Source organism: Bubalus bubalis, chromosome 15, assembly GCF_019923935.1.
Source record: "Bubalus bubalis isolate 160015118507 breed Murrah chromosome 15, NDDB_SH_1, whole genome shotgun sequence".
Lineage (NCBI taxonomy): Eukaryota > Metazoa > Chordata > Mammalia > Artiodactyla > Bovidae > Bubalus > Bubalus bubalis.
This window is the reverse complement of record NC_059171.1, coordinates 78807883-78825973: the sequence shown is the minus strand read 5'-3', so window position 1 is coordinate 78825973 and position 18091 is coordinate 78807883. Positions and strand designations below refer to the sequence as shown.

Genomic DNA, 18091 nt, shown 5'->3' with positions numbered 1-18091 from the left:
GGCCCTCCGGCAGTCTGCTCCGGGCTCCGGCTCTGACCTTCTCATCCCCGCCCAGCCCCTGTGTGTGACCAAGCAGTTAAGTCAGGCCCGGGAGGCACCCTGAATCGTCTCCCAGCCAGTAAAAGGGGAACTTATTCTCGCCCCAAGGTAGCTCTAAGCATCGCTACCACGCCTGCTGGTGCTTGATCCCCGGAGCGACTGGAAGCCCGGCTCGGCGCGGGCGCTGGGATCGTGATCCGGTAGGGGCTTTGCAGGGGCGGGGGCTGCAAAGGGCCTCCACTCTTGAGCTGAAATTTGAGCTGCGCGCCCTGAGAGCGGGGAAAGGGGCGCAGAGGCAGGACTTGGCGCTTCCTTTTGGGTGCGCGGCCCTAGGAGCCACAGTTCTCCTCTCCGTCGCAGCTGCTCCCCTCCCGCCCTTCTCTCTCCGTCTCCCTCCCCTCCCTGCCCCCCGCGACCACCTCACTCCCCCTTCCCTCCCCCGGCCGTCCCCCCCGCCCCTCCCTCGCGGGGCCCGCGTCGCCCCTAAAACCTGGAGCGGGTCTCCGGGCCCGGGACCGGCTCCGCGCATGCGCAGGGGCGGCGCCGGCCCGGCCGCCAGTCGGAAGCTCCAGCTCCGAGCCCGGGGAGCGGCCGCAGAGGCTGTCCGGCCCCGCTGCCCCTCCCGCTGTTGGCGCCTGCTCCGGGCCCGGGGCCCCGGCTGCGTAAGTGCAAGAAGGGGGTGCCCTTGGGCAGGGGACCGGGCCGGCCTCGGGAGGGCTGTCCGTGGGTCACGGCGCGCGCGGGGGCGCCGGGCAGCGTGTTTCCCGCTGAGGGGCTCGACTCCGCCCGCACCTGCCGCGGCCACCTGCCCCGGCCCGGCGGTCCGGCGTCCCCCGTCCGCGCCCGCGCCCGCCCCGCCCCGGCCCGCACCTGCCGCCTCTCGGGCCCGGCTTCCCCTCCGCGGGCGCCGGCCGTCCCCGGCCCCTCCCCGGCCCCTGCCCCCGGCCCCCGGCCCCGACAGGGGGTCTGCGGACGCGGCTGGGACCGCCTGGCTCTCGGTTTCCTCTCTTCCTCCATCTCCTCTGGGTTCTGAGTGGCTCAGGTCCCGCGCGGCGGCGTCAGGCACAGTCTCCCGCGGTTGAGCTCCCGAAATTGTCAAGTCCAGCTTCACTCGGCCGAGTCTCGGAAATGCAGAGCCGGTGCCCGCCTGGGTCTCCGCCCCCAGTCCATCTGCCCCGCGCGAACGCCTTTCCTCGCTGAGTGTGCTGGTGTCAGGGTGGGGTGCTTGTGGATTCCACTTGTTCTTACAGAGGGATCCACAGTGCCGAAGGCAGGCTCGGGTTAGTTAAAAATGAGCAGAAGGCTGTGACCTCCTCCTCCGTCTTGTCTGCTCCTCCCCACCCAGTTTAAAGGCAACTGGCGATTTTTAAAAGGTAGTTACAGTCTCTTCCTAGTCCGGCCCAGCTAGTGTTCCCTGGTATGAAATAACAGCACTAGAGACATGATGCTGGAGACCCAGGAATCTTGCCGTCCTTAAAGATCCCTTGGCCAGGTTTTTTCTTAAATTGTAGGGCTGTCCAGTGGAATAGAGGGAAAAATAGTTAAGAAATATTTTATCAAGTAACAGCTTTATTGAGAGAATGTGAATACGGTAAAGTCCACCCATTTAAATTGTACACCTAAGTGGTTTTCAGTGTATTCCCAGTTGTGCAACCATTATTAATCCAGACCATTTTCATCACCTCAAATAGAAATTCCATACCCGTTGTCAGTCTCCCCTCCTGCACCCGCACAGCCACAAACTTACTCTCTGTCTCCAAGGAGTTGCATATTTGGGGCATTTCATGTAAATAGAATCATGCAATATGTGGTCTTTTGTGCCTGGCTTCTTTCACTCAGCATAATGTTTTCAGGGTTCACCCATGTTGTAGCAGTGTTAGTACTGTTTATGGCTGAGTAGTATTCTATTATATGGATAGACTGCATTTTGTTTATCCGTTTATCAGGAGATAGATGTCTCTGTTGTTTCCACTTTTTGGCTATTACGAATAATACTGCCATGAATGTTCGTGTACTACTTTTTGTGTGGACGTGTATTTTCAAATCTCTTTGGTATATACCTAGGAGTAGAACTGCTATTTATATGGCAACTCTATGTTTAACTTTTTGAGGAAATACCAAGTTGGAGAAATATATTCTTTTTTAAAATAAATATTTATTTATTTGGCTGCACTGGGTCTTAGTTGCCGATGTGGAATCCTTGATCTTCCTTGCAGCATGATCTGTAGTTACAGTGTGGAGCTCTTGGTTGCGGCATGTGGGATCTAATTCCCCAACCAGGGATCAGACCCAGGCTCCCTGCATTGGGAGTGCAGAGTCATAGCTACTGGACCACCAGGGAAGTCCCTGAAGAAATATATTCTTAATGTTTTAATATTCGTATTAGATTAGTCTCAGACTAATTGGTGATGGGCAGGGAAGCTCGGCGTGCTGCAGTCCATGGGGTCGCAAAGAGTCGGACACGACTGAGCGACTGGACTGAACTGGAGTCGCAGACACCAGAGCTGACTCAATGCCAGGGCTCATTTCATTAGATTCTTTCTCCCTTGAAGAAACCAGTGGAAAAACATCGACTCTGGAGCCAGTTTGCCACTTACAGATTAGGAGACCTTGAGCAAATGACTGAGCCTGGTTCTTTATCTGTAAGGCTGAAGATAGGAATGCTTGTTTCTTGATTGTTGGGAAGTCTGAATATGATCTGATAGATTGTAAAGTGCCCAGTGCATTTTCCTATTCTTACCTTATATGATACAAATTAATTCCAGTGTTAGTTGCATATTTTGAATCTGTGGCAAAGGTGAACAAGAACTTTGTTGATAGTGAGCTCCTTCAGGGAAAACGTTTGTCAGTTTTTATTTTTGCCCAGATAGTACGATGGAAAACTGGTGCCAACTACTCTCACTATTGTTTTATAAAAGCAAGAGTGTTTGGGAGTTCTTTGGTGGTCCAGTGGTTAAGGCTGGGTGCTTTCACTGCCCTGGCCCAGGTTCAGTTTCAGGTTGGGGAACTAAGATCTTACAAAGTCGTGTGGTTTGGCCATTCTGGAAAAAAAAAAAAAAATCAGAACTTTTTTTTTTGGCTGCAGCCCTAGGCAAATGGGATCTTAGTTCCGTAACCAGGGATCAAACCCACACCCCCTGCCTTGGAAGCGAGGAGTCTTAACTACTGGATCGCTAGGGAAGTCCCCTGACTCTCCCCCAAAAAGAATGTTTTAACAGCAAAAAAATGAGAAAGTTCATAACCTAAGAATGTGCTTAGTCGCTCAATCATGTCCGACTCTTTGCGACCCCAAGGACTACAGCCCACCAGGCTCCTCTGTCCATAGGATTCTCCAGGCAAGAATACTGGAGTGGGTTGCGATTTTCTTCTCCAAATCTAAGAATAAATAACAATAATAGTTAACATTCATAAGACACATACTAAGTTTAGTTTTATGGAACACTTAAACATTATTTGTATTTTTCTCATTTTACTTCAGACCAGAGAAATTGAACACCTCCTATCCTCAAACTGTGTCTGAGATCCACAGGCCACCTGTCTTCAGGCAGATCTGCACCTGTAACTCACGTGCCATTTTTGTGCAGCGACTTCTTTGCTCATAGAAGCAGGGTGTTTTGGGATCAGCAGAATCATCTCCTGATAGAGGAGAAGAGCTGGGGCCAGGCCCCGAAACTAGCCAACCTGCTGAGATCCACCCTGTAAGCTTTTTGAAGTTGGATCTTCTTCCTTTTTTAAAAAAATTTTATTTATTTTGAGTTGAAGGATAATTGCTTTACAATATTGTATTGGTTTCTGCCATACATCAGTATGAATCAGCCACAGGTATAGATGTTCCCTCCCTCCTGAACTTCCCTCCCGACAGGATCTTCTTCCTTTTTTAACTCTTCTGTGAAACGTTGGACGTTTATGTACAGTTTAAAGAAGGGCAAGACGAGCACCCGTGGGTCTGCCATCCAGCTTAAGAGACAGAACACCGCTGCTACTTCTGCAGCCCCGCGGCTTCGCTTTCAAATTGCATCCTCTTTGCACCCAAGTAACCACATTTATCTTTTTCTTTATAATTTTACCATATGTGTAAACACACATTGTTTAGTGTTGCCTGTTAAAACTTTACATAAGTGGAATGGTGTTGCCTGTATTAATCCATAACCTGCTTTGTTTGCCCATCATGTTTTTGAGACTCATCTTTGTTCCTTTAGGTCATTCATTTTCACTGTTCAAAGTATTCTATTGTGTTAAAAGACCACAGTTTAGTTACCCAGCCTCCTAACAGTGGACAGCTTTGTTTTCTCCAGGTCTTGCTTTTATAAACCTGCCCACCACATGCCAGAGTTCCTTTAGCAAGGCAGTTGCCGGGCCCAGGACGTACCAGTCTACACGCCCACCTGTCAAATAGGAGCTACCTTTGCATCTACATCTATATCTACATCTTTGCAAATGTGGTGGTTTTTATACTTAAAACATTTTGTCTGTATACCCATGTTTATAATAGTATTATTCATAGTAGCCCAAGTTAGGAACAACCCAAATGACTTTCAATGAATGAATAAATAAAATGTGTTATATACCTTTATACATAAATGTATATACTATTCCAGGGAATATTATTCAGCATTAAATAAGGACATTCTGATACATGCTACAACACAGATGAACCTTGAAGACATTGTGCTAAGTGAAATGAGCCAGTCACAGCATGGTTCCACTGAGGTGATGTGCCTAGAACGGTCTGACTCGTAGAGACAGGACGTAGATGGTGGGACTGGGGTTGAAGGGATGGGAATTAGTGTTTAATGGGGACAGAGCTTCAGTTGGCAAAGGTGAACACATTCTGGAGATGGGTGCATAACAGTGTGAATGTTGAGAGAGCTTGTGGACTCTTTGCCCAGTTTCCCTTAATGGTACCATCTTGCAGAGGATGAGATGGTTGAATGGCATTACTGACTCAATGGCCATGAATCTGAGCAAACTAGGAGATAGTGAAGGACTGGGAAGTTTGCGTGCTGCAGTCCGTGGGGTTGCAAAGAGTCAGACACGACCTAGCGACTGAACAACAACCACCATCTTGCAAAGTTACAGTACAGTATTGAAACCAGAATACTGACTCACTAATCCGTTGAGGTTTGTCTTATTATCCACATTTTTATTCACGATTAAACTGGGGCTTAGAGAAGCACACAGGCTTGTCTGGGTCACTGACATGGCTAGTGTGGAGTTGGGGTGGAATGGGGATTCAGATTTCCAGGCAGTGGTATTATAATACTCTGTGGATGGGGCAGCATTCATCTGCTTGTTTGACCATTCATTTCACAAACATTTATTAACTCCTATGGGCCAGATGCTTTCGTACAGGTTATTTAACTGAATTCCTCAACAGCACTGAGAATCAGGTAATATTGCTTTCTTTCTTCCTCTTAAAAAAATAATTACTGGAGTATAGTTGATGCTCTTTTCTTTTTATATCTGTCAAGATTGGCACAGCAAGGTTATAAAAACTCTCCCAAGGAAACTCGGTTTATGAAATGAGGGGTGGTAACCGTGTGTAGTTCCTGCTTATGTCTCACACTGTGCTTGGCACTTTGCAGTTTGCACCCTTCCTTAATCCAGATATCTTCTTAGAAGGCAAGTTTTATATTCCCCCCATTAGTTTTCAGCTCAGGAGCTCAGGTGGCCTGGAGTAGAGTCCTGCTCTTCTGATTCCACTGCGAAATCCTCATGATTTCTGCTGAGAGGCTGAGGAAGCAATTCCTTCCTTCCTTCATTTAGTCACCCTTCTTTGAGCACTGACTCCACACCCGTGTCTGCTGAGGTACTGGGAATGGAAAACTTGAGAGGCTCCTTTTAAACTGCAGGGGCTCCAAGCTTGCTCTAGGAGCAGGGTACTGTGGTAAGAACTATAGTAGCGGCACGCAGAACCCCCGAGGACAAACGGCACCTCACCGCTTGGCTTGGGGCTCGGCCAGTCTTCCAGCTGGGGGACGCGGGCATCCCCGCGTGCCGGAGTGGGAGGCAGCCTGCAAAACCCGTGCGCGCCCTCAGAACCCCTTCTTCTCTCTGGGCAGGGTCTTCACCATGAGCGTCCCTGACTACATGCAGTGCGCCGAGGACCACCAGACTCTCCTCGTGGTGGTCCAGCCCGTGGGGATCGTCTCGGAGGAGAACTTCTTCAGGATCTACAAGAGGATCTCATCGGTGAGCCAGATCAGCGTGCGCGACTCGCAGCGCGCGCTCTACATCCGCTACCGGCACCACTACCCGCCCGAAAACAGCGAGTGGGGCGACTTCCAGACCCACCGCAAGGTTGTGGGCCTCATCACCATCACCGATTGCTTCTCGGCCAAGGACTGGCCGCAGACCTTCGAGAAGTTCCATGTGCAGAAGGAAATCTATGGCTCCACGCTGTACGACTCGCGCCTCTTCGTGTTCGGGCTGCAAGGGGAGATCGCAGAGCAGCCGCGTACCGACGTGGCCTTCTACCCCAGCTACGAGGACTGCGCGACGGTGGAGAAGCGCATCGAGGACTTCGTGGAGTCGCTCTTCATCGTGCTCGAGTCCAAGCGCCTGGACAGGGCCACGGACAAGTCTGGGGACAAGATCCCGCTCCTCTGTGTCCCCTTCGAGAAGAAGGACTTCGTGGGGCTGGACACAGACAGTAGGTAAGTCGGCCTGGAGCCCAGGCTCCAGAAAGGGAGGAGCAAGTGGGAGGGTTCCCTGCAGTGGTGGCGGGGGAAGGGTGCAGTCCACTGGGTTTCAGACTTTCTAAAATTGAGTGGGACAGACTTTGGTTGGGGGAGATCCTTTTAGGGTTAGTTTGACACTTAACTCTCCCTTTTTAGCGCAGACCCCGCGGTGGGATCCCTGGAGTGGCTGTCCAGAGGGTAGCCACTCTTACTAGGACAGTAGAGGAGGCTGAACTGAGATGAGATGGGCTGCGGGTAAAAGGCAGGACAGGTGCTGAGACTTAGTCTGGGAAGAAGAATGTGGACTATCTTAGTGTTTTTTTTTAATTGATTGCACGTCAAAATGATATCGTTTTACATATATGAGGTCAAACAAAGGCCGTTATTAAAATCAGTTGCAAGTGTTTGTTTTTTACCTTTTTAAATGTGGCAACTGGACAGCTTCATTCACGGTGGCTTGCATCTTATTCCTCTCGGACAGCGCTGCCCCAGGACACGTTGTGAAGACTTATTCAGCCTCACCCCTTCTGTGTGTAGAGTGGGTGCTGAGCCCCAGAGGCAGCAGAACTCCAGCCTCCTGGGCTGGAGCTGGGCCCATGCCTCCTGCCTCCCAGGCCAGGCCCCTCCTCCTGCCAGACACCCCGGCGCCAGGTCCCCCACTTAGGATATCAGAACCACTGCAGAGACTCCTAAAAGAGCTCCTGGTGCAGAGGACAGCGTGTTCATGGGCTCTGCGTCACAGGGATCGCTCGGTCCTCATGCTAGCCTTGTGCTGCGGTCATCAGAATCGCAGATGAGCTCTGCGGGGTCCCTACTTGCCCTCTGCTCCGTTTCCCTGCGGTGCTCCCGCAGAAGAGAGCAGAGACGTGGTCCCCTCACTGGCAGGAGCACTGCCGCCTGGGGCGCTGAGCCTCTCCCGTCCTCTGCAGAGCTCGCGTGCTGGTCCCGCAGGCGAGGATGGAGGGCGTGGTGTGGGCGCTGCCATGTCCGCTGCAGAGTAGGTGCTCAGGGTTTCCTGAACTCACTGAGGTTGAACCCGACTTTCTGGTTGTTGATAAGTTAGAGGAAAAGATGTCAGAGAGCCGAGGGAAGAAGTCCAGGCCAGCTGTGCGGGGAGAGGCCCAGAGGCCCTGGGCTGCCCCTGGAGGTGATGCCTGGCAGGGTCTGGAGGGGCCTCCCTCCCGCACCTGGACTCGTTGTGTGGCCTCAGGAAGGTCAGGGCGTGTCACACCCACAGCTGTACTTGCTGCTCGCATGACCCTATTATCACCATGCCCACCTTGCCCTCTTGGTCCTTGCGCCCAGGTGGCAAGGTTTACGAGCCCAGGCACCACCAAGGGGCAGAGCTGCCTGCACCAGACCCTCCAGACCCTCCAGATCCACCAGACCCACCAGACCCACTCAGACCCACTCAGACCCATTCAGACCCTCCAGACCCACTCAGACCCTCCAGACCCACTCAGACCCACTCAGATCAGACCCACTCAGACCTACCAGACCCACTCAGACCCACTAAGATCCACTCAGACCCACTCAGATCCACTCAGATCAGACCCACTCAGACCCACCAGACCCACTCAGACCCACTTAGACCCACTCAGACCACTCAGATCTACTCAGGCCCACCAGACCCACTCGGACCCACCAGACCCACTCGGACCCAACCAGACCCACCCAGACCCACTCAAATCTACTCAGGCCCACTCAGACCCACTCAGATCTACTCAGACCCACTCAGACCCACCAGACCCACTCAGACCCACCAGACCCGCTCAGACCCACTTAGATCCATTCAGACCCACCAGACCTACTCCCGCCGGCCCCTCAACTCACCTGTTACCTCCTGCTGAGCCCCACGTGTCAGGCGGGGTCTGTGCCCAGGTAATGGTCCCTGACAAGGTGGGGCCACGCGTGCACCTGCATTCCCCAAATCTTAGTGCCTGTGGCATCAGCAGGACAGACTCGTGGGTGAGCAACCGAAGCTGAGGGCCCCGACCCCTCGACCGCTGCCTTCTCCTTGTCACACGAGGCCCCAAGGGACATTTTTGATCATCAACTTCTTAGGTTGCGGACCCAAAGGTGTGCAGGCCGAAATGTTGAGAATGCCTGTTTTGCCTCTTGAGATCTCTGCTCACAGTCTGGCGGGAGGAACTCGATTCAGGACCCGTGCTTGGCGCATGGGGCCAGTCCTGTCCCAAGGTGTTTACCCAGAGCCTCCGTGTGCCGGAAAGTCAGCAGCGAACGAAACCTCCCTCCCGGTGGGCCCATTCGGCTCTCACTGGCCCCATCAACACTCAGCCATCATGTGGACTCCGGTGAGATCATGATGCCAGCGACCTCAGCGGAAGCATTTGCCTCCAGTCACTGTGTGTCCCTTGTCGCCACCACGGGTCTCAGTTGTCTCATTTTCAAAACAGTGATTCAGTTCAGGAACAGAGCCTAGAGCCACAGTGTCTCCTGCAGCTCCTGGTAGGAGTGATAGGAAGAGTCCAGCCTGAAAGGGGATCGCATTTTGTGGCTCGGGAGGAAATGTCCAAATGTAGGTGGAGTTTTGGTCTGAAGCGTGGGCCTCTCTGACCGCGTGGACAGGCTCCGTGGCTGGTGCCTCCAGCCGCAGGCCCAGCCTTCCTGGGAGCCGCAGGTGGGAGGGCGCGGGGGCGTTTACCGTCTGTCCACACATGCCCCGGCCTCATCAGAGCCCACGTCAGTTCTTGAACATGCTGTCAAAGTTGTTTTTGTTCTGGTGTGTTTCTAATTTTCGCTGTTCCTCTTTCTTTTCTTTTCCTTTGTTCTTTTTCTCTCATACCGCCCTGTGAGTGTGTTGTTGGGTCTGAAAAGGTAGGCTGTGCACGGGTTGCCCTGGAAATAGCCGGACTCCCCCCTCTGCTGCCTCCTCACCGCCTGATCGCTTTAGAAAACAGAAACCTAACTGCTGCCTTGATCCATGTCTCATCCCGGTCATCGTTTTATTTTCTAATTCTTTTTGCTTTTTTAGCACATAACCCACTGGCCTTAGATAGCTGTCCAAATTCTTGCTTTGGGGAAACTGTTTGGTCTCACATTTGGTGACAAATGAGCCCTTGTTAATTTTGTTTTTTTTTTTTTGGTTTGAGGAAGTGAGATGCTAGTTGATTAAGTGGCTGCGAGGGGTTTTTCCTGGGATATTTTAACTTGGAAAGACAAAGTCTGCTGCACCTTGCTTGACCCTGGCTTTCAAATAAACGTGCCAGGCACGCGATTCTTGGCTGTCGCTGCGTATGCATGACGGTGCTTACTAGCCAGCGGTTGCCGGTGAAGACATGCCCGCCTTGGACGAAGCTGGCCGTGGAGGGATGCTGCTGGAGGGAGCGGTCACCAGGTTTTCTTTCGCGCTCACGTTGCTTGTGCCATTTACTTTGTCCCAGTGACTTTCTGTCATAAAAGGGCAGAGGCTAGTCTGCTAAAGGGCATTTACCTTTATAAGGGCAGTTTTCCTGGGGATCGGGGAAATATGCCCTTCTCCTAAATCGCTAGCTGCTTTGGATCTGATGGGCACAAGGACCTGTACAGGTGACCGTGGCTCCCTCTCTGCTTTAGCCAGGTCTGTGGTTTAGCTTAGCACACGGACAGGCCCTACTTGCACCAGCCTTTACTTTTAACCCATGTCGGTAAGAAATAGCTGGTTGTGTATTTGTTGAGGCTCACGGCCACCCCTGATGGGCATGTCATTAACTGGTGGTGGTGGACCCCCAGCACACATGGTCAGCCATGAAGGGAGACACCTTGGCTGATCGAGGACCTTGCGTTCTCGCCCTGGTCATCTCACCTCCTGGGGAAGGGTTTTGCTGCCACCGCTGTGCTGGCCAGGAGGCCTTGTTTGTCCTTCAAGGGTCTGGTCCAAAGGTGGACACTTTCATTTTTTGTTGACTTTGTCTCACTTGAGAAAGGCCAGATTCCTGAAAGGGTCCAACCCATCCTGGGGTAGGGGGGCTGCAAAACAGAAGGAAGTGTGGCAAGGACAGGTCGAGGCCGTGTGGTTGGGAAACGCAGGGTGGGATCCTGTGATGGCTGGGCAGTGCCCTGGATGCAGGGCCTTTCCTGTGGCTCGCAGGGCCTGGGGATGGCAGTGACTGAAGCCTTGCCTCGGTTCCTGCGCTCTCACCTGCTCACTGGTGGGTGTGTCTGCTAACCAGGGGCTCTCCCAGACCACAGACCCTTCAAAGTTCAGACCGTGGGAGAACCACGAGTCCTTTTTCCTGGGCCTCCGATAAGAGACTCAAGTGCCTTCCTAGGTGGCCGGTGCCAGAGAACACGTCCCTCTTCAGGGAGCACCCTTCAGGGAGTACCCTTCGGAGGACTGTGACTCAGCACACACTTGCTCTGAGCTGGCTGGGTCCGGGTCCCTCAGAACCAGAGCTGAGATATACTTTGAGATGGAAATGGCAGGACTGGTGACAGCGCAGGGGTCGGGTGCGGGACAGGGGAGTCAAATGTGACGTCAGGGTTTTGACTCAAACAGCTGGGCGTATCCTGGGGCTGTTAGCTAAAATGGAAGTTTGAGACCGTTACTGAAACTGGGAGTACCTGCTGGTGGTTGGGTTCCAGAGTAAGTGGTAAATGTGTTTTTCAGAAGCCAGTCAACATTCAAGTGATGGTTTCAAAGAGCCTGGGGCTCAGGTGATGGAGCTGGACTTGAGGCGTGCATCGGGGGTTGTCAGTTTCAGCGTGTGCTCAAAACCATGAATGGGGGGAGCGCGTCCAGAGAGTGTAGGCTGAAGGTCCAGGGCTGAGACGAGGTTGGAGGAAGGCCTGGGTCATGGAGGTTTTGGGTGGTGGGCTTCCCTGGTGGCTCAGCTGGTAAAGAATCTGTCTGCAATGTGGGAGATCTGGGTTCAGTCCCTGGGTTGGGAAGATGCTCTGGAGAAGGGAACAGCTACCCACTCCAGTATTCTGGCCTGGAGAATTCCGTGGACTGTATAGTCCATGGGGTCACAAAGAGTCAGACATGGTGGAGCGACTTTCACTTTCACTTTCTTTTTGCGGTGTTTGGGGTTTTAGTAGCAGCTGCCATTTACCCTTAGGGCCTGGGAAGTGGGGCAGCCTCTTAAAGAAGTCGGAAGGGAAAGACAGATGTGCATATTAGGAAGATGCTCTGGCCGCGGATGGAGGAAGCTGGAGCTGGAGTGGCTTGGGAGGGCGGAGAAGGTGGGTCACGCTCACCCTTGAGGCGGGGAGGAAGGCCTGGGGAGGTGTGGAGCCCCCGGAGGGTCCAGTGGACACGAGCAGTTCACACCGGGGATCTGAGGACAGAAAGGATGCATGCTGGGAGGAGGGGCTGCCGTGTGGAAGGATGGTTGGGTAGTTCCGGAATAGTCTTTCCTCTCAAAATAGACTTAAACCCAGATCTCCTAAGAACACTCATAGTTACTATGGAGGAAGCAGTTCTTTTTTGATCCTACTGTGGTGGATACAAAGATGAATAAGACAGTCTGTCCCAGAGGCTTGATACTTGTTAGGGGGAGTATGCCAGTTTAAAAGGGGAGAAGGGCGGGGGTGGGAAGCTAGCAAGGTTCTATGTCAGGCACTCCCCCGCCCCCATATTCCATTCACGCCACATGGATGCCATCTGAGGTGGGGGTGGCAGCCCCCTTTTGCAGAGTGTGGAGCATTCTCAGAGAGGTGAAGCCACCAGCTCAGCATCACAGGGCTAGTGAATGCTAGAGCGGGATTCAGGCCTTTTCAGCCCTCAGGACGTGCTCTCTCTCCTAATCCTGTTACCTCCCTGTTGTCTGGAGGGTCTGGAGGGTCAAGTGGACCAGTTTGAGCCTCTCAGAGAAAGCCTCAGGCTTGGGGGCCGCGGGTCTGTCTCACGGAGCTCAGCCGTGTCTGATGGTTGGGCAGCACCCGTGTGCTTTGCACCCCAGAGGCAGGTGTTGGTCCCGCTCCCCCGGTGGCGACATGCTTGCAGAGGACGCACAGTGCAGTCATCCTTCGGCTGTTCTGAGTGTGCGGTGGAAGCTGTCCAGGCCTCCCTTGATCAGCTTTCCTCAACAGAACCTAACTCTTCTGCAGGGTAGGCTGGGGCTCTCTTTATGGAGCGAGGGTTTAATATCCAGTGTTAGCATAAAAGAGTTCAGATGGAGAAAACCGGCGTTAACTATTGATGTTCAGATTTCGCAAGGTGAGATGCAGCGTCAGTTAATGGCCCGTGCAGCATCTGAAATCGAGTACAGAATCTGCCTTTCTCGTGTTCTAGTTAGAGCTGTCCGTGGACAGAGGAGCCTGGCAGGCTGCAGTCCACGAGGTCGCACAGAGTCAGACACGACTAAAGCGGCTTAGCGCGCACGGGGTAGAGTTGTCCACTTTGGAACTTCAGCTCCACCAAAGGGGCGCCTGCCAGTGTTGATGTGACTGCATTTACACAGTGCACGCAGTCTAGGCTTTTTCAGCCCCTGATATTCTAGTCCAGAATCACGGGCTGCAGCGGTCACTTAATTATGCAAATCCTTGTAAGACTACATAATACCAAAAGCAATAAGAGATTACCTTCATCAGAGTTCCTTTGGGTTTTAGTTGCAAGGTGTGGTTGAGCAGCTCTGGTTTCTCTTTGGATGTGAATATGTAGTTTCTTTGCAAGTGAATTGGACTTTGAATTAGAATGTACCACGAGCCATGTAAATAGTGCCCAGATCACACAAATATGACGCGTTTTCTTCCTCTTTCTGATCAGAAGTAATGGGAATCACACAGCGTGAACTTAGTTTAGTTGGCCTTAGTGTTCAGTGTGGTGTGAGCGTCTCCTTGGCAGCATTCATGGCTGTGTGGGTGCCTCCAGAACGGAAGCATCTCGCTTTATCTGGGGAGGCCGGCAGCTCTGTGGCTGTGCTTTAGCCATGATTGATTTGAGGCCTTTATGACTGAGGGCTTATTGGGTTGTTATTAATTTTTCTATCAATCCTCAATTCCAGTTCCTTTAGCCCTAGTGTTAATAACTCGTTAAGAATAAGGAAATAACATGAGTCGGTCTTTGAAGTATTTAGAGCATATTCACATTTTTGTCTAAGGTCTGTTGCTCATGGCTTTAAAAGTCACCATTAGTTTTAAAATTTACAACAAATTACAACCTGTTTTGAATGTTTGCATTTCGCGTTGACTTTACATTTATTTGCTGCTGTGGCCTCATGTGGTTTTCTTTGTCACATTGTTTGCGCGTATGTTTTGTTTTCCCATATCCATGAGCGGTGGCCACACAGTGTAACAATGCTAATAATGTGTTTGTAAGAACTCTGAACTTCCAGAGAGACTTAAAAAAAACCAAACCTGACATAATTTTCAAATGATCCATGAAGAAAGAAAGGATCCATGTCTTTTTGGAAGGAGAATTTATTGTAAATTCTGCCAAAATTGGCGTAAAATATTTTGGTTGCCCACAGCATAGCTGACTAGAAATAGAAATGTCTCAATTCCTTTCTCTGTTTCCCACTGTCTTTTCAAAGGATTATGAACAGGATTGCTCGTAATCTCAAGATGGCCCAGTCTTGGGGCACACAGCACTCCAAGAGTGAAATAATTTATGTCCGTCTATGCTAGAATTTTATGGCATTTTGGAGACTTTCTCCCAAATATTAGGATTCATTCTATTTTTATATAATTCAAAATATTTTATGTTGTTGTGTTGCATCATATAACCTTTATATGAAATACCGTAAGCATATTTAGATGATTTCTTTTTGTAAAAATCGTGTATTTTCAAAGCCAGCTCGTTCTGATCACCGTGACTGCACTGTGTATTTCTGAAACCGTCCTGGGCTGTATTTTGCTGCAGCAGACGTGCACCTTTGTAAGCTTGTACGGAGATGTAATAATTTACTTTGTTTAGAGAGGTAAGACAGGATGCTTTAAAGTGAATTTTAGTCTAACAGGAAAGGAGTAAAGTCTCTTAAGAAAAAGTGTAATTCAGAATCTGTTGAGTCAGTGTCGTGGTGGGGTCCGTAAGCTGCCACGTGTTAGGAGCCCAGTCATGTGAGCGGAGGAGGCGAGTGTGCCTTTGGAGGCTGCATCCTTTTCTGGTTAGAACAGGAGACACCACGGGGAAGGGGCCATGTGCTGCCCACCTTTGGGAGGGAGAGGCCCCACAGGTGCAGAGGCTGGAGGCAGGGAAGGCTTCCTTGAGAAGCTGAGTCAGAATGAGCCCTATGGCCAGTGGGAAGTAGCTTGGCAGAAGAGCCAGGCCCCTGGGGTCACTGGGGAAGCTGGGGAGGGCAGGGGGCAGGGGAGGGGGGCTGGAGCTGTACTGGGGAGCCTTGCAAGGCTTTGAAGTGGGGGGGGACCTAACCAGACACATGCTTTGGGGAGGCCCCTCTAGGTGTGTGTGTGTCGCAGGCACGGAGGTGAGGCCCCTCTAGGAGGGTGTGTGTGTGTGTGTGTGTGTGTGTAGCAGGGTAGAGGTGAGGGTGCTCCTGTGTGTGTGTGTGTGTGTGTGTTGCAGACACAGAGGTGAGGCCCCTCTAGGGGTGTGTGTGTGTGTGTGTGTGTGTGTGTGTGTGTAGCAGGGATGGAGGTGAGGCCCCTCTAGGGGGGGGTGTGTGTGTGTGTGTGTGTGTGTGTGTGTGTATGTTGCAGGGTAGAGGTGAGGGTGCTCTGGAGCGGAAGGGGCGTTGGAACACAGGAGGGGCTGTTGAGGTGGCTGGTGGGGCAATGCGGGTCTGCCTGGGCTGGCGGGCAGGGTAGGTGCAGTGCCCTCCTCGGGGAGGCCTGTCCGCGGGGGCTGTCCTGGCAGAAAGGTGGGGGTCAGGCTCACCTTCCTCTTCTCTCCTCTGCCTTATGTGGTGATCTTAGTTCAGCCAACGTTGGGAACAGAAAAGCTCCATTCCAGAGTTAGAGAGGACGGGATTTAAGTTTGTCCTGGGATCTGTACATTCATTTAGCCAGAAGCCTCACATCTTTTGGATTAACATAGGGGTTTTTAGTTCTTGATCAGATTGCTTTCTTGGTGAGAGGAAATTTAATATAGCTGCTGTTTTGCTTGAAAAGAAATCTTATCTTTAAAGAAATTTAATATTCAAAAGAACAGTAATATTTAAAATGAAGACGTGAGACATTGGTATGGTTTCTCTGGTTTCTGAGTTGATGCGGAGTTAGAAGCCGTTGCATTATTTAGTAGCACATCCTTGCCAATATTTAAAGAGCTGTTAGCGAGTGTTCTGGGTCCCAACACTCAAAGCATCATTAAAGCTTGCTCTGAACTCGTGAAGATAAAGGTCTTGTTTGCAAAAGCCCAACAGTTGGCTTGTAATATGCAGCACAGCTCTCTTTATAAAATAATAATAGGTTTGAAGTTAAGAACGTGGAAGATAATTGATTTTTTTAAAAGGCCGAAACAAACTTTCTTGTGCTAATGTTGTGATTGGAAAATTTGAAAAGGAGAAGCCCCCTCTAATATTATCCACAGGAAATACATGAACTCTCTTGCATTTAGAAAATAACTTGGCTTATATACTGGCAATGATGGTGGCGGGCTTTCAACCGTAGAGCCTAAAGTTGCCTTCTTAGCGCTTTTTTGTAGTGAGAGAGTTGAAGAGTGCTTAGCCAGCGTGCTTTTGGGGCCGAATCCGGGCGTTGGCAGTGATACATTTCCGTTCACCTCACCTTTCAGACATTACAAGAAGCGGTGCCAGGGGCGCATGCGGAAGCACGTGGGGGACTTGTGCCTGCAGGCCGGGATGCTGCAGGACTCCCTGGTGCATTACCACATGTCGGTGGAGCTGCTGCGCTCGGTGAATGACTTCCTGTGGCTTGGAGGTAAGAGGACCTGGTGAAGATGATCACATACACCGTGGTAGCAACTGATACTTGGGAAAAGAGAAAACCTTGGAAAAATGGCTCTAAAAACATAGGGTGAGGGTGGGGAAGCTGTCCGCTGAGCTGGCTGCAGTGGGGAATCTTCGGGGTGACTGCCTCGCCTTTCCGTTTGCCCTTTCCCACGCGCGGCTGCATTTCCGTCCTGCTGGATCCAGGATGGAAACTCTCCCTAAGATGCACTGAACTTGCTTGTTGCTTTGTTTTTTTTGCCTTTTCTTTCTTTATTTTTTAAAGCTTCCTTGGTGGCTCAGTGGTAAAGAGCCCTCCTGCCAATGGAGGAGTTGCAGGAGACATGGGTTCTGTCCCTGGGGTGGGAAGACCCCCTGGAGAAGGAAGTGGCAACGCACTCCAGTATTCTTGCCTGGAGAACCCCACGGACAGAGGGGCCTGGTGGGCTATCGTCCATGGGGTCGCAAAGAGTCAGACATGACTGAGTGACTAAACAACAGTTTTTTAAAGCACATCTTGCTCTCCGCTTAGAATGCCACTCCTCATGTTAGTCACCTCTTACACTCATTCTTCAAAACCTCATCTGTAGGTCAGCTGATGAATGGATGAACGAAATGCGGTGCTTGGATATAGTGGAACACCATTCAGACATAAACACCAGTGAGATAGTGATACCACCACAACACGGACGAACCCTGATAACCTCACGTCAAGTCAAGGGAGCCATACACAAAAGGCGCACAGTGTACGACTCTGATGACCTGGAATGTCTGCACAGGCAGACCTAGAGGCAGAGAGCAGATGACTGGTTGCCTGGGCTGGGAGCGGGGGATGCGGGGAGGCGGGAGATGGGGATGGGGAGGGTCTGCCAATGGGAGTGGGCTTTCTCTGCAGGAGATGGAAAGATTCTGGGATTAGACAGTGGCAAGTGTTGCACAGCAGTGAACGCACAAAACTGCTGAATCGTACACTTTTGACTGGGAGAATTATATCTCAACTAAAAAAGCTTAAAAAGCTGCTTCAAAGGACAGCCTCTTCTGACCCCTCCACGCAGTGGGTGCAGTGGGTCTTGTACAGAATCCCGTCTGCATGGAGTTTACTTTCCACTCTGGGGCTGCCTGTTAGCAAGTTTTTGTCCTTCAGGGACTGTCTCCTGCAAGCGGGAGTGGGAGGCGTGGTCTGTGTGTGTCCATCAGCTAGCGCGTTGTAGGTGTTCCGCAAATGCTTGCTAAATGAGTGCAGTGCCAGTGAGGACTGAAATAGGGCTCTTTCCTGGAAGAGGCCAGCAGTTCAGAGGGCCCGTCAGCCACTTACAGTAAACACAAGTCAGACGGAAGCAGCCAAGTTCTTCAATAGAAGATTAGCGGCATCCCATAGGACACACTTGGAGAAGGGAATGGCAACCCACTCCAGTATTCTTGCCTGGAGAATCCCATGGGCTGAGGAGCCTGGCGGGCTACAGTCCATATAGGGTCGCACAGAGTTGGACACGACTGAGCAACTAACACAGGGATAGAACACACTAAATGTAAATTTTAAAATGGACTTGAATTTTGTAATTTGGCTTCTTAAAGGAGATAGGG

The 18091-nt window shown here is 51.4% G+C and overlaps 1 protein-coding gene across 13 annotated transcripts in view; it reads left to right on the top strand.

The window, feature by feature from the left end:
- Positions 1–93: 93 nt before the first annotated feature.
- The window catches only part of TRAPPC9 (trafficking protein particle complex subunit 9), a 388230-nt gene continuing 370232 nt past the window's right edge, over positions 94–18091 (top strand). For 11 of the 13 annotated variants that reach the window (XM_025264825.3, XM_025264823.3, XM_025264826.3 and 8 more), the window contains exons 1-3: positions 545–701; positions 6102–6695; positions 16354–16499. In XM_025264825.3, coding sequence (XP_025120610.3) covers positions 6112–6695; positions 16354–16499 — 730 coding nt within the window. In that variant the 5' untranslated portion in view covers positions 545–701; positions 6102–6111. Of the gene's footprint in view, positions 240–544; positions 702–6101; positions 6696–9538; positions 9558–16353; positions 16500–18091 lie in introns of those variants that run through there. The other 2 variants (XM_025264824.3, XM_044928874.2) reach the window with 2 other exon arrangements.